Source organism: Daldinia caldariorum, assembly GCF_022478825.1.
Source record: "Daldinia caldariorum strain CBS 122874 unplaced genomic scaffold F4812scaffold_20, whole genome shotgun sequence".
Taxonomy (NCBI): Eukaryota; Fungi; Ascomycota; class Sordariomycetes; order Xylariales; family Hypoxylaceae; genus Daldinia; species Daldinia caldariorum.
The window spans coordinates 451,441-466,861 of NW_025953056.1; the positions used below are offsets into that span (position 1 = coordinate 451,441).

General features: G+C 47.6%; 6 protein-coding genes across 6 annotated transcripts; 2 read left to right on the forward strand and 4 right to left on the reverse strand.

Annotated features, from left to right (window-relative positions):
- Positions 1-450: 450 nt before the first annotated feature.
- On the reverse strand, positions 451-2,507 carry F4812DRAFT_211206 (ENTH-domain-containing protein). The gene is made up of 4 exons (XM_047930345.1): positions 2,302-2,507; positions 2,198-2,229; positions 2,052-2,131; positions 451-1,993 (listed from the first exon to the last, which is right to left on the reverse strand). The coding sequence occupies exons 1-4, from the start codon at positions 2,381-2,383 to the stop codon at positions 580-582; spliced, it is 1,608 nt and encodes a 535-aa protein (XP_047786734.1). The 5' UTR covers positions 2,384-2,507; the 3' UTR covers positions 451-579.
- Positions 2,508-4,851: 2,344 nt separating this feature from the next.
- F4812DRAFT_462838 (cyclophilin, cytosolic form) lies at positions 4,852-5,853 on the forward strand (the record flags this gene model as incomplete). The annotated part of the gene is made up of 5 exons (XM_047938106.1): positions 4,852-4,871; positions 4,974-5,038; positions 5,231-5,400; positions 5,463-5,569; positions 5,664-5,853. The coding sequence occupies 5 exons, from the start codon at positions 4,852-4,854 to the stop codon at positions 5,851-5,853; spliced, it is 552 nt and encodes a 183-aa protein (XP_047786735.1).
- Positions 5,854-6,296: 443 nt separating this feature from the next.
- On the reverse strand, positions 6,297-7,529 carry F4812DRAFT_462839 (RNA polymerase Rpc34; the record flags this gene model as incomplete). The annotated part of the gene is made up of 2 exons (XM_047938107.1): positions 6,297-7,176; positions 7,288-7,529. 2 exons carry the CDS (start codon positions 7,527-7,529, stop codon positions 6,297-6,299), a joined length of 1,122 nt encoding a protein of 373 aa, XP_047786736.1.
- A 769-nt stretch (positions 7,530-8,298) lies between these two features.
- F4812DRAFT_453004 (uncharacterized protein) lies at positions 8,299-10,299 on the forward strand (the record flags this gene model as incomplete). Its single annotated transcript, XM_047936424.1, has 4 exons — positions 8,299-8,369; positions 8,444-8,742; positions 8,815-10,082; positions 10,147-10,299. The coding sequence occupies 4 exons, from the start codon at positions 8,299-8,301 to the stop codon at positions 10,297-10,299; spliced, it is 1,791 nt and encodes a 596-aa protein (XP_047786737.1).
- A 368-nt stretch (positions 10,300-10,667) lies between these two features.
- On the reverse strand, positions 10,668-11,880 carry F4812DRAFT_211198 (Ctr-domain-containing protein). Its single transcript, XM_047930344.1, has 3 exons — positions 11,541-11,880; positions 11,009-11,466; positions 10,668-10,945 (listed from the first exon to the last, which is right to left on the reverse strand). The coding sequence occupies exons 1-3, from the start codon at positions 11,715-11,717 to the stop codon at positions 10,888-10,890; spliced, it is 693 nt and encodes a 230-aa protein (XP_047786738.1). The 5' UTR covers positions 11,718-11,880; the 3' UTR covers positions 10,668-10,887.
- A 416-nt stretch (positions 11,881-12,296) lies between these two features.
- F4812DRAFT_211542 (uncharacterized protein) lies at positions 12,297-15,389 on the reverse strand. Its single transcript, XM_047930346.1, has 5 exons — positions 14,984-15,389; positions 14,812-14,883; positions 13,794-14,570; positions 13,407-13,693; positions 12,297-13,333 (listed from the first exon to the last, which is right to left on the reverse strand). The coding sequence occupies exons 1-5, from the start codon at positions 15,097-15,099 to the stop codon at positions 12,417-12,419; spliced, it is 2,169 nt and encodes a 722-aa protein (XP_047786739.1). The 5' UTR covers positions 15,100-15,389; the 3' UTR covers positions 12,297-12,416.
- Between the last annotated feature and the right edge of the window lie 32 nt (positions 15,390-15,421).

Below are 15,421 nucleotides of genomic sequence, written 5' to 3' on the forward strand. Positions count from 1 at the left end.
TGTCGGTTATGCAAACTATGGAGCTTCTAAACCGCATACCTCTCCTTATTGGCCAATTGGGCTATGGTGGAGATTAAGCAGAAGCTACAGAAATGCGGAAGACCTATCATCGTCAACTTGACTCTGACCTGAAACAGAGACGACGGTTATATACCATATCCATGGCATTGCATCGTAATAGCAACATCTAACGGGCGAATGGTAATACGACATCATAAAATGTAAGTTGAAATACAATCATTTGTGCCTGTGTCTTGTCAGGTTTCACGAGAAAAAAAAAGCCACACACACACACACATTGGACTTGTAACACTTGTAACATGATTTGCTCAGATTGTGAATATAAGTCATTTTTACTCCCAAGCGCCTTTTTTCGAACTTATCAAACCCGCCCACGTCGTAGTATAATAGAGAAGAAACAAGAGTCATTGTCAATCAGCTTCCGATTCTAAGTTTTGAGCAACATATTATAAGTTGCTAATATTGTCAACGTGATATACAGTTCCCTATCTTTCGCAGGCATACAAGGTAAGCTTGGCTTGGGTGACCTAAGGCCTCTTCATGGGCCATGGCGGTCCTTTAACCTAATAAATCGTCTAAGCCACTGCTTCCGGTCGTCGCGTTACCTGATCCACTGCCTGTTTGCAAACCACCTACAGGTTTTGGCGTGCCTGCTGCGGGTGCGCCCCAGAGCGATGCGCTGGTCTTTTCTTTGGCAAGCTGGCCCATCTTCGGCCCTGCAGTGGGCGTGCTGGCCTTTTTCAATCCACTGCCGGCTTGGCCCCAGAGATTTGCGAAAGGATCACTACCGGTGCTAGGTTTAGCCGTCACAGGAGCGGCCGGCTTGTTCAACGCAGATAGACCAGATGGCGTAGATAGGCCAGTTGCGGACGATGCCGCAGAAATTGATGATCCCGTCGGGTGAGCTTGAACGGACTGGTAATAATTAGGAGCTGCCGCTTGATAGCTAGTTGTCGTCTTTGGTGCTTGAGCAGACACGCCGGTAGTTGTCGGTATGCTGAAAGATGAGTAATTAGCCGCAGGTGTCGTCGTAGTACTTGCGGGAGGTGAGATTGACGACATCATGTCGCTGAGGTTAGCTTGCTGCGGCCCGGATAAAGGCTTTGGAGCAGCGAATTGGGCGGTGGATTGAGCGCTCGATGTTACCATGGGTGGGGGGATTCCGATATTGCCCGAGGGCGCAGGCGCTGCGGATTGGAAATCATCGAAGTCGTCGTCATCGTTGTTAGTCGTCGACAGAGCAGCTAGCCCAGAAGAATTATTCGACGGAGTGGCGGCGGAGGTAGTTGCCGCGGGAGCAGGATCGTCGAAAGAGAAGAGGTCAACCTCGGGCTCTTTTTTCTTTGGGGGTTCGACGGGAGTGGTCTTCTTGACGCCAATTCTCTCACTACGCTCGGGTCGCTTCGCTCTGGACGAACTCGACGGCGTAGATCCTTCGTCGAACTCGTCGTACTCTTCGAACTTGTCCGCGCGGCTAGTGCTAGAATCCCTCCAGTCGTCGGACTGTCCCCCAAACCCGCCACCGTCGCCGTATACACCACCCGAGTACCCGCCGTAACCCGAAGACGAACCGCCGTAGCCACTCGACTCGCTGCCAAATCCGCCGTAGCGGCTGCTCCCTGATAAACCTCCCATGGTGCCGCCTTCAACCCCCGTGTACTTGGCCTTGTTGGCTCTGGCCTTCTTTCGCTCCGCCCGGATCCGATCGACATCGCCCAGAAGTTCCGCAAGTTCCTTTGCGCGGTTTCGGACGTTGATTCCCTGGTCCTTGCCGTTCTGGTCGATGTAGTGGAATTGTCGTAGCATTTTTAGGAGCGTTATATGATTGCGCGCATCGTCAATGACCCGTTCCGAGCCGTGCTTGATCAAGAATTCGAGAAGCTGGAGCGCCTTGTATATTTGCCTCCATTCCTCGGCGGCCTTTTCGGTGAAACGACGGTAGATCATGGGCATAATTTCGTTGAGGGTTTGGCTAACGTCGGCCGAAGTCAGTAAAGATGAAACGAATGAGCGGAACCACGATCGCGTACTAATTAAAGGTGCCGTTGGCGATTTCTTGCATAAGGGTTGACGAGGCGCCCCAAGGTTCATTATTGGTAGCTTCTCGCACCTGTTGCGCGCGTAAGTAATTGGACTATCAGCCGAAGGAGCTGATATCAATTGAAGTGTTACCAACCTTTGCTTCCATCTCCGTATAGTTCATAACAGCTATTGTCCAGATAAGTTAGCATCTGGGTTGCCGCCGAGGTACTCGTCGATCGTGTAATATAGGAAACATACCATTCTGGACCTTGCGAACTCCCGCCTTGAGATCGTATAGCGTCAGGTTGGTTACCTGATCCTTTAGACTGTTGAAATCCATGTTCGGCCGTAGCTTTTAGGTCCCGATCAGGGACCAAGGGAGAAAAGCGCGGTTGTAGTTATTATGATAAAGAGAAGGGAAGCTAGGAAAATAGCCTTAGGGCGAATTGTCTCTTGGACGATTAGATTTATCTTGGTTTAGTAATTGTTTGTTTTGTGTTTTAGGTACTAGGTTAGGTATGTAGTCGGTAGACGGTAGACGGTATACGTTAGGTAGATTTAAATGAATGAATTGGAATATACCTAAGGTATGGAAACTTTAGGTACCTCATTTGGACACTTCGACTTTCCGTACCTTCCCTTTCCGACCCCTGGCAAACGCTGCCCGACTTGTGCAATGACCACCTGTAAACTTACGGCCATCCGGTACTGCGGGTTCCTTACGTCAGCGCATCAAAAAGTATCACGTGATGAATACCTGTTTGATTCGAAAAGAGAATCTCAGAATGTACGCGATTATTCTAATAGCTGACCCACTCCACTTTAACACTTCTTATAGAGAGGACGCTCGGACCAGGTCAAGTTTTCTGTAAGAGTCGCTCAAAGGCACTAGAAAATTTCAGAGTTTTGCTTGAGTTTGATTCTACTATTATAACTGTTAGAGAACATATATTATCCAGCCTCGGACTTAGTTGACTTCTCCTTGAAGTGTCCGCTTGATTACGGTTATACAACTCATACGCAAGGTACGTTAACACAGCTCTTAGAGTCACCATCAAATTTATTATCCATTCACTTTGAATAAGAGGTCATTGGAAGCTCTAAGCGGAGCTTGACAGGTGCAATCCTCGAATCTATACCTTTTTCAAGAAATTTTATTTTATCTTATTTTTTTTTTGGGAAAGCTGCAAGCTTACCGGCTCTTGTTGTTACGCTCGACATACAAAAAGCATTTTTCAACTTTTAAAGACAAAACCCATGTTTGGGAAACTCCAATTGTGTCAGCCGAGTTGCGGTCTGTCAACAACCTAGCTCTCCATCTATGCTTGTCAGGTTTGTCAAGCCGAACCATGCCGAACCTCTGGGCGATCAAAGCAGGCGGAGGTGGGGTGAAAGCTGCAGTCTTGCCCCCGACTTGTCCGTGTCCGCCTTGTCGGCGTGCCTCTGCGTCTGTCTGCCTGTATGTGCATATAGATGTGGCATGCATTTCTAGTGACCTGCCTGTCGCATGTACAAAGACGCTATGGACGAGCAGTCCGAATAGTGTACTTACAGAGAACATCACACGCTATCGAAGCAGACGTGGCAGGATGTCGAAAACATTATGCTGCATGCAAGAAGCATGAGCAACTGTCAAGGCACGGCATTGGTACTGCTACCCCTCTTGCCTTCTTTGCCCCGGAGAATCGTCGACCTATCCGATAGAGAGGCACACGTGGGGTTTAGTCCGATCGTTAATATCCAAGAGTACGTCATTGATATGATTTGACGATACGGAGAGAACGGTGGGCTGCTCGTATTAGTTGACGTGCTCTCTATTTTATTTTTTATTTTTTATTTTTTTTTGGTCTTTCTGGCTAGATGGAAGGGGGTTGAAGGCCTCGGTTGGTTGATGTTCTTCAGAAGAGAGAGAAAGAGAGAAAAAAAAAAGGGGGGGGACGGGGGGGAGGTTTCCTCTGTCTTTACTTCTATTATTCCCCCTTTTCTATATTTCCCTCTTCCTTGTTTACCTTCGGGTCGTTTGCATTTGTCAGTGAAACACCATCTTAGCTTTTCTCTCTCTATCGCAATTACCTAAGTTCTTGTTGGGGATTTCATTTGTACAAGGTACAAAACAACTCGAGGTACATACTTAAAGGTACCAACATACCTAAGGTCCCCCTCCCCAGATGGGTTAGGTGCATGCCTATAGGTATTGTACCGCCGTACAAGGTACCTATTTATCTAAGGTATGATGTGTGTTTTGGCGAACATGTTGTCTTTCCTTTTGTCTGCTGCATCATTGGCATAAGTTTTCAGTGGAAGTCCGCGGCCTTAAGTGAGAGAAGTACCTAAAAGAGTGGAGTGGGGGTGGGGAGTGAGCGACAAGTTAGTGACGACAGCTCTATCTAAGAAATACACCCTCTAAGGTATCTGAGTACCTAACCTAAGGCTGCTAAGATACTAAGTTGCTGCTAAAATGCACGAATGCATGCGGTACCACCTTTTCACCCTCAAAAACCCCACTTGCACCTGTAGCCCCTCGGAAAGAGCTTTTTTTTTTGCCCCCATTCCTGTGATATGATTGGCTAGGAGCTTGAGCTGACCCCTCCCTTAGGCAATTCCCAATCGATCACCGCAAAGATGATGAGACAGACCTTCTTCCAACCCCTCCTTCGAGTGCCCCGCGCTGCGTTTTCTTCTTCCTCTTCCTCATTTTCAACCTCGTCTTCCTGCTTTCGCCCTTCCATCTTTCCAAAGGCATCACCACTCTTTTCTACTCCAGCAAGCCAACCCTCTGTTCGATTCTTTTCCGCAACTTCAACCAATATGTCCGGCAACGTTAAGGTGTACGTCTCACCTTTACCCTCAACTCCCATATTATTCCTTTTTTTTCTTCTTTTTTTCTTCTTTTTTTTTCATTGCTATGATGGAGCTAACAAATTATCCAGATTCTTGGACGTGGAGTGGGAGGGCCCAGTCCTAGAGAATGGCAAACCCACCGCTACCGTGAAGAGTAAGTTCTTCAACCCCATCCCTGTACTTGTATTCAAGCTTCAACTACCGCGACAAGCTTCATTTTGATGTACTAGCTGTATATACATGGCTGTCGTTAGGGAGCTCAATTGATTCTCAAGCACTTTCCAGCGTCGTGTCTCCCTTTATAGTCTTGAAAATCCTGATACTAACATTTCGTCCTCCCCTCTAGACCAGAGCGGTCGTATCAACCTGGAGCTCTGGAAGCCCCTTGTTCCCAAGACCGTCGAGAACTTCCGTGCTCTCTGCACCGGCGAGAAGGGCTTCGGCTACAAGGGCTCATCTTTCCACCGTATCATCCCTGAGTTCATGCTTCAGGGTGGTGACTTCACCCGTGGCAACGTACGTCGATCTTTGAATACCATCGCCGTCCACGTTTGGGTTGATTTCTAATTATGCAACAGGGCACTGGTGGCAAGTCCATCTACGGCGAGAAGTTCCCCGACGAGAACCTCGACCTCAAGCACACTCACCCTTACACTCTGTCCATGGCTAATGCCGGCCCCAACACGTAAGTTTCTTCGGACCATAGAGACACATCTACCCTCACATTGCTATTTAGCACCTCCTTGACTCTTGACTCCTAACTGACATCCCGTATCTAGCAACGGTTCTCAGTTCTTCATCACCACTGTCAAGACTAGCTGGCTCGATGGTCGCCACGTTCCGTTCGGTGTCGTTGCCGACGAAGATTCCATAGCCGTGGTTAAGGCTATCGAGGCTACTGGCTCTAAGAGCGGTGCTATCAAGTATAGCAAGCGACCTACCATCGTCAACTCTGGCGAGATTGCCTAAAGAAAAAAAAGATGCAATCCTTTTTTATCTTTATTGCGTGTAACATTTTTACCAGGCCTATAGTGCTACCAGCTAGCCTCCTCTCAAGATTGGCGTAGGCCACCCAAGAAGGCTCAATAAAACTAGGGAAGGATAAATTTGCGAGACACTTCAACCAGCAAAAAATTTTAAATGCTAGGTAGTTGCCAATAACATATGTCTTGCCTCAAACTGCCTACCTGATAGGTATCCAACCTTAATTAGTGACAGATGGTCGTAATCATTATACTCTTGACTGCCTTGGCAAACTTTTTTTTTTCAATGTTGGTCTCTTTGTCTGAACCTGGTATATTTATTAATTTCCCGATGGTTTCTTTTTTGGCCCATGGCCTCTCCCTTTACCATTAAACGCCTCGCTATGCTATGCTATGTTGAAAATCATTTAATCACAGTCTACATCAGACCTACAATAACCATTTGTCAAAGTATTCGCACCCTCCCGCCCATACAGGACCACCTTCTTCGCATAGTTCGAAGACGGGGCACTTTCCGCAGGGTACAGTCGTCAAACCATTGGTTCTCGGCTCCCAAAAATCTTCACTGTCTAGTTTGACCATGTCCGGATGTTGCTTAGACACACGCACGGCCCTATAACCGACTCGGTCGCCTGTTTTGACCTCCTCGATCCTATTCTCCCAGATGAGGATATCGATAAGCTCCTGGACGTGTTCCGTCTTTAGAGGCTGCCCTTTAGCTATATGCATCGATACTATTTCTGCCGTGATCTCCTCAGCCGTGGGGTAGCCCGTATAACCAGCAGGCAGAGGAAGTCGAAGTGTTCCGCGGGCCTTGGATGCTGGAGCTGGGGGTTGGGAAATATCGTCTTTAGACATGGCGTCTGCAGCGCGTTTCTTACTCTTCATTGCAGCCTCCGATTGACCGCCCCTAATAACACCTTTCTTCGGTAGAACAGGACTTACGCTTCGAGCGCTTCGTTCCCCGGTGCTTCGATAGCTACCCCTGTCTTTTATAATGCGCACCACCACCGCTTGTAACGTGTCTATGAAGGCCTCGTCGAGATATTGATCCGTGTACCAGGGACCTCCTGTCGCGCGGGCGGAGGGCTGCATGCCAAACTTGATCCACATCTTCTTGGACATGTTCTCCACGGTGGTGAACTGCTGGATGAAGCGCTTAGTCTCCAGCTCCTTGAGCGCCTTTCGTAAGGCATTGTCTTGGAGATTCAGGCGCTTCTTTATGTCCTGCTGCCATGCTCCCTCGGCACCTGCCGAATCGATAATTTCGTAGACTAGGACCTGGTCCTCGGAGGTGAGATGCTTGTACCTATCGAAAGAGGGTTAGATGACGGTTCCTTCTTTTTTCTTGGGCTGCAAGTAAAATAGGGACGGCGATGGAAGGGGCGGAGGGGCGGAGGGGAACCGGATATCTACTTACTTGGCCGCTTCGGCCTCGGGGCGAAGTCGCCATGCTAGGCCACTGTGAAAGTGGACGGGAGCGAAAAGGCGCTCCCGCGTTAGGATTTGAATAATTTGTAGTAGCTTTTTTACGTCCTTAGGCGGGACGACCTCGAGGGCCATCAGGTCCTCCTGAGAGAACACTCTCTCGGGATTGTCTCTACACGCATCTTCGCAGGCGGAGTAGAGCTGAGTTTTGAGAATCGATGTTTGTTCGTCCATTTTGAAGCGGCGATTAGATTGTGACTCAGATGTTGAAGGTAAGGGAGTGAGAATTGTGTAATTTGAATAAATAAAAAAATGCGCCGGGTTGAATTGTAAATGGCAAAAATTTTAGAGGCGACCGAGGTACATGATTGCTAAACGGGCTTCAATCAGATACGTATGCCTGGGCTTCTGCGAATTAATAATTTCGATGGTTCTGTTTTAAGATGTAAGTGGTAAAAAAATCAATTGACACAGGGTGCCCCGCGCAACCAAAATTTACTTCTGATATTCGACGTGATAACTTTGGAGGATTTATTTTGTTATCTCTCTGGTCGCGCATACATTCAATAGAAGGTACTTAAAAATTCCTTATCGCTAATCATGTACATCAAATAGTACATGTACCTAGCTAGCCTGTAGGTCCATTTTATCGATAAGCTATCGACAAGGAAGCTTTCCATTAGAGGTACTTTCCATCAGGGACCTCCAATACCCCACCGTAGAAAGCTCTCGAATTCATCGCATTCAGCTCTAAAAAAGATCAAAGTCCCAGTGGTTTTATTCCAAAGTTTGCGCATTCCAACTTACATGCCACTTACTCTTTTTTCTTTTTTGTAAGTTGCAGGTATAAAGCTTTCTAAATACCTCACTAATATTTCCATCTTTTACTTTCCGCAAGTCTTACACCACTCGCGTAGAAACGTTTCTCTTGACAGTCACGAAAAGCAATCATCCAAAGTTAACCCCCACTGCTGCATCGTGAGCAAGGTTGCATCAGCCCACAATGGCCTCTGTAGACGAGCTTAAAGCTCTGGGCAACAAGGCTATCGCTGACAAGAAGTTTGACGAAGCCATGTAAGTGCGCGTGTTTTTTATATGAGATTTGAGACGAGAAGTTGAGAACATGTATAGACTAACATTTCAACTAGTGATGCCTTCACCAAGGCTATCTCCATCGACCCAAACAACCACATTCTTTACAGCAACCGTTCCGCTGCCTACGCTTCTAAGAAGGACTGGACAAATGCTCTGAAAGATGCCGAGAAGACAACTGAGCTCAAGCCGGACTGGCCGCGAGGATGGGGCCGCAAGGGCGCAGCCTTACACGGCTCCGGTGACCTTCTAGGTGCCAGCGATGCCTACGAAGAAGGTCTTAAGCTCGACCCTAACAATGCTGGCTTAAAAAGCTCTCTCGCTTCCGTCCAGCGAGCGATGGAACAAGAGGCCGGTAAGTAAACGTCTACCATCCTGATACGTACTTTTCTCTCTCTCTTTTCTCTGGAATACTGACTTTTTCTAGGTGCTGGCTTCGGTGGTGACCCAACAGGTGGACTTGGCAAGATGTTTAGCGATCCTAATCTTCTTCAGAAGCTGATGAACAACCCAAAGACCAGTGGCTTCCTCGCTGATCCATCATTCATCGCAAAAATCCAGGCTATACAGAAGAACCCCCAAAACACTCAAGAGTTGTTCAGCGACCCTCGAATGATCCAAGTACTAGGAGTTTTGATGGGTATTGACATGCAAATGGGAGGCCCTGACGATATTCCTGGCGCTACCGCTGCCGCTGGCGCGTCTTCGGGAGCTAAAGAGGCGGAGGAGGACGTCGAAATGCCAGACGCCGCTGCGGCTGGTTCCAATGCCCAATCTAAGCCCGAACCTGCCAAGGCCCCTGAACCTGAGCCTGAACATGAATTGGATGAGGAAGAGATTGCCAAGAGAAAGGCAAAGGAGGAGGCTGACAAGGAGAAGGCGCTGGGTACTGAAAATTACAAGAAGCGTAATTTCGACGAAGCCATAAAGCACTATACTAAGGCTTGGGAGTTGCACAAGGATATAACATATCTCAACAACCTTGGTGCTGCTTATTTCGAAAAGGGTGACTACCAAGCTTGCATTGACACCTGCACTAAGGCTATCGAAGAAGGCCGTATGATTTATGCCGACTTCAAGACGATTGCTAAGTCGTACGCGCGCATTGGTTCAGCCTACGAGAAGCAAGGAAATCTCGCGGCCGCCATCGAAAATTACCAGAAGTCCCTGACAGAGCACCGAACACCCGACACAGTGAATAAGCTCCGCGCCGCCGAGCGCAGAAAGATTGAAGAGGCCAGGAAGGCCTACATCGACCCGGAAAAGGCCGAGGAAGCCCGAGAGGAAGGAAATAAGAAATTCAAGGAGCAGGACTTCCCCGGCGCTGTTGCGGCATACTCTGAGATGATCAAGCGTGCCCCGGATGATCCTCGTGGATACAGCAACCGTGCTGCCGCCTTTGTTAAGCTGTTCGAGTTCCCGAGTGCCCTCGATGACTGCAATGCGGCTATCAAGAAGGATCCCAAGTTCATCAGGGCGTATATTCGCAAGGCGCAGATTTACTTCGGCATGCGAGAGTACTCCAAGTGTATCGACGCTTGCAACGAGGCTACCACGGTGGACAGCGAGTATCACAACAACGCCAATGCCCGGGAGATCGACCAGCTGCAGCAAAAGGCTCTGCAGGCTATGTACTCCGCCCGAGAGAATGAGACTGAAGAGCAGACTCGGGAGAGGTTGATGAAAGACCCGGAGGTAAGTACCAAATACATCCTTATTGCTTCGGACAGAGCAGTGCCAGCTAACTCGCGCGCTTTAGATCATGAGCATCATGCAGGATCCTGTTATGCAATCCATTCTCCAGCAAGCCCAGTCCGACCCCGCGGCGCTGCAGGAACACATGCGCAATCCTAATGTCCGTTCTAACATCCAGAAGCTTATTGCGGCTGGCGTGATCCGAGTTGGACGATGAGCGTGAGCGAAGTGAAACACATTATTTTTTTTGTGCTCTTTGTTATTTTATCTTTTTTTAATTTGCACAATGGCTGGGTTGGCGGTTCGTTGGTTGTCGTGACATGCGAGGGCATTGCGGAGCCGTACTTGAGGTAATTGCAATTCACGATACCGGCGTTGAAAAATGCAAAGGATGGATTAGGGAATAAGCATAAATGAGTTTACGCTAATTGACGATTCAAACATTCTCCTGGAACCTACTAAATTCTATGGTTTACGTGACCTGCTACGATCCTTGTACATTAGCTACCCTGGATTTGATGATATTCGTATTATGCCTAGCCTAAGGTATCGCTTCGGATAACGAATCTAAAGTATCACCAATCTAGATATCAGTACTAAGGAAATATCCAGTTATTATATAGGAGGTAAGTATCTGAGGAGGTAGCTGCTAAATCTAGGTATTTCAGGCTACGCAGATCCTACACTCATACCTCTATCTATTCTACAAGTTGCGGTCCTAATGAATTAACTTTGACTATAGAACTTTTGCTCTTTCTCCCGATCCTTAATATTATACAACCTATTCGCGTCAATCTTATAGAGTTTATCCGTGACAGCCGGTGGCTTCTGTTCCACTGTCAAAGCCAGTTTCGCCGTCGCTTCTTTTATACCAATAATATCAGTGCCTAATACTAAGTATTGAGACCTAAGAATGCTTTGCTTACCGAGGACTTAGACGTTCCCATTGGAGTAGAAAGAACCCTATAAAGGCGCCGATGATGATGCAAATAATTATGTATCCGTTATAGTACATAGCAAGTAACATAATCCAATAGGCTAGGGCGAAATGAAGCGTATGTAGTAAAGCACGGATGCCCTGCTGCCAGAGTTTAGGTCTAAATGGTGTGGTATGAGGCAGGGCTGTGGTGCCTTCTTTTACTATGAGAGCCCCGTTGGCAGTATCTGTGGAATTGTTCACGGACGTTGCGGCGAGGACTTTCGTCGCCCTTGCGTGCTGGCGGATCAAGTATCGGTCGTAGATCTTGGAGGCGCGACGTAAAAACTCGAGTAGGATTACGAGCAGGACAATACCGATACATAGACCTGCGAATCCACCAGGAGACTTAACTTGCCATGACTCCGATAAAAAGCAGGTGTCGACCGTGTCCCAATTCCAGAGCATCTAGCATTGGCTGTCTGTTAGCAAAGATGGGACTGCCGGTACAAATTCAACCGTATCAGAAATTAATATCTCACAGAGATCTTACACCCTCCCACTTGTGTTTCCATATCTCCCATACCCTCCATGTTGTTGTCCATATTATCGGTACCTCCCGTGCTTGCTGTGGGCGTTGGTATTAGGGTACTCAGGGTTGAATGTCTCGTAGATGACACTGAGGACCCCATAGATAATGGCATAGACATCCCTTCCATTTTGGTAGTAAGACAATAATTTTCGACGAGCGAGAACGTTTTTGATGTTCTTGAGAAGATAGCAACAGCGATAGCTAAAAATAAACCTGCTACGGAGATTGTAAAGACAGCCAAGTATGAACCAAGTCCAGACTCAAGTCTTTGTTGGCGGTACTCGACTTACTAGGTCATCGTCATAGGTGACAAAGGGCCTAATTTGCCTCGAGTAGCAGATTGACTTATTAGGATATTACGCCGACGCAACAAAAGGAGCAGGTTGCCATCAGATGAAAGGGGAAAAAACATCCCCCAAAGGGCCTCCACGCGAAAATATCGCATGAAGTCGCACTTATATTCTATGTATAATATTATACACAAATGCAATGTACTATGTTGCTCGTAGTAACCAGCCGGGAGAATATAGGCACCTACCTAACCATATTGGACTTTTGTAGCTGTCAATTTCTTGCCCCCCTTTAAAAGTTGCCCTTACTATTCTCGTACAGACCTATCTTGATCTTTATTCATGTGGCAACTTTTGACTGCGGTAGATGATAGCCTGTAGAATGACATCTATTTGTCATATATCTGGGGCGAACATAATTCTCACAAAGACTTTTAACACGCTCATCTCATTCTTCGCCAGTTTCAACATAAGGGGTATTTTATCCATCAGCCAACATACAAAAGAACAAGAAAAACTCGGCCACCCATAAAATACTATGAGGGCCCCAGGCCATCCATAACAACCGTACCATAATTACCCGGTCCATCAAAGAAATTCTGATCCATAACTGATCCTTCAAAGAAGTCACTCGCCCACCAAGCACCAGGATTCCACTCTTCCAGCGAAAATTCCATAGAAATGTCCATTTCCGATGGCACAGGAGGCCAGTTCCCTCCCATGTTTTGACCGCTGCCGAGATCAGCTTCTCTAGCCATATTCACATCTGATGATGATACTTCGGACCGGCGGCCTTCACCACCTGCGGTAGCTACCATCTCAGCCCATCGTTCAACTTTGCTGCGAGTACTCCTGAGTTTCCTCGCGGCCACGTCCCATATGTCGTTCTCCAAAGTTGATCCCCTCTTCTTCTCGTAGGCTTCTCGCGCCTGTTCGAATCGCGTTACCATACCTTGTAGGATGCTACAAACATCTATCCTCAGCTCGGGCTGAGAAAGTATATGAGACCTGATTGTACGGACGGCGGCGGGGATCGCGGGGTCTATATCTTTGACGCTGAGGTTGGGCGCGGAGACCGAAGCCACAGTGCTGCAACCTGGATCGTTTTGCGCTATCTGTGTCAATCTGGAACTTGCCGCCACGGTTTGGCTAGACTTAACACTGCAGTCGGGACTTGTCAACTTGGACCAGCGGACCAGCATTATAACAGCATTTATGAGCTGAGCGGAGACGGGCATAGGTAAGACGAAGTAATCCGTGATATCAAAAGATAGCCAAGCTTCGAAGAAAGACTTCAGCGCGATGCCGGATCTATAAAATATATCGAGCAAAGAGGCCGAATCAGGAGTTAGGGATGACAACGAATTTGAAATCCTGGAGAGGAGCGTAGCATCAATCCGTGGCGGCTCCCATAACCGTAAAAAGGCCGTATTGATATGGCATATGAGTAGCTCTATACGAGAGTTAATTTCAAGCTTTTCCTTCTTCTCCCCCTCGGGAAAAGTGACATGAGTTAAGCAACTTACTATTAGATAAGAGGTGACGAGGCACTGAAGCCTTAAATTTCTCTATTTCCGTGTGGAATACGCTGGAATACGCGGCCATCGAAGCACGGGCAATACCAGTCAATTCGCTATCGTCCTGATCCTTTACATGTAGCTGTGAAATACGCTCAGACAAGTGTTGAATTCGTACCAGATGAACGAGGAGCGAATCGGTTTCGTATTCCTGGTCCGTCTCAAGCTCCCGAAGGCATTGATCTATGTATGGTGTGAATTTTGGCGGCTCCATCCGTTGTAACAAGAGCGAGACGCTGTTGGGCATAAGTGTTATTTATGTCTCCAAAGAAATATCAACCGAGCTGACTCGCGTTGTCGGGTCGGGTAAGAATATCAATTGTCCTTTTCACTTACACTGAGGTCATATACCAGACTCCGCAGACTGCCCTCCTTTCGTCGTTCGCCCTACCTTTGGGGGGATCAGGTGTTGATATTAAAATTTTCTTCGTCTTGTCCTGTACTTCTGGAGGCTTGTTGATGCCGAGATCGGCTACCAGACTGTTTGCTAGTGCGATCAGATTGTTCAGCTGCGCGTGCATTATACAGTGATAGTGATAATAGCCCACAACCAGAAGAATTGATTGGAGGATTTCTAGCGACCGCTCCGAACGCATCAGCATCTGCTCGGATATGTGCCTCATGATGAAGTAGTTCTGCGATCTCAACGAGCTTAGATTACGGTAGGAAGCAATCATTCGGACTGTAGTGAATAGGAAAGGATATTTGACCGCCAATTCCGAAGCCGTGAAGCCCGGCGGAAGGATAACGAACGGGTAATTCGGGACAAGTTCGTCGACGAATATCGACAACAAGACGTCGTCAGACTCAAGCGGAGCGGTGCTCTCACCGGCCTGAGTACGACAGACACATATGCGCGGGGCATGCTCATTGTAATAGTCAGGAATCGCACGTGGCTGCTCAAAACTCGAGCGTGATGATCGACTCAGAGTAGTAGTGCCTGTCTGGTCTCGGCTCCGTATTACCCCCCCATCTGTTGTCACCTTTGGGGACGACGGCGTAGTAGATTTGGCTCCAGAACCCTGCCTTAACGGGGCGGGGATGTCCACTGGGTTGGTAGCTCTGATAAAATCTACAAGACTGTTGAGTCTCTCCTCAAGCTGTGCTGTTTTGCTATAATATAAGATATGGCGTTAGCTTCGTCTTTACCTGTAAATTAGGTAGCTCAAAGGTCTGCACGACGTTGAGGACTACCGAAAGGGGCACGGACAACTCTTATCCTCCTCCATGCAAGCGACATATTACAAAATAATTGCCTCGAATGGTATATGTATATACTCCCATCAAGAAAACCAATAGGAAAACGAATAAAATTACCTAAGGTAGGTAGGCAAACAAATGGAAGAGTACTTACGAGGGCCGGCTCTGTCGCTTTTTCCTCGGCTTGTGTATCTGGTTGGTGCAATCTTTATCTAAACGTTCACATCTTAAATCTCCAATCCCTCATTAGTAAACCGACTAATATGATATGGTAGCTTTGGGCCTAGGCTTTGAAAATGGCTATATGCACCAGATGACACGCTCACCTATCACATCTGCCGTCCGGCCTATTGATCGAACGAAGGCATTTGGCTTTTGCCAAAGCACATGGCGAACACGCTGCTCCCCATTTAGCGATAGCTGAGCTCTTTGGCCTTTCCATCGATATGATAAAAATAAAATACTCGATTACAGAAGCTTCAATCGCCGGCGGACTTTCAAAGTCTAATCCGCAAGCCGTGGGACGACAGCGGTGTTCGACGAGGGCTCTTTAGGAGGTATGGTAAGAGAACGGAGTTTGAAGATATTCTCCAGTCTCCGGTCTCCACACGAGACCCAAGTTGTTCTCGCTACCAAGGTCGCGTTAGCCAACATGCTCCGGATTGGCGTAGCCAAGCTAACAGAACCACGGTTAAAATAAGTATATGTGACATACGAAAACGCACAATCTAGACCGGACTTTTAGAGAAAAGGCCGGTTCGCCG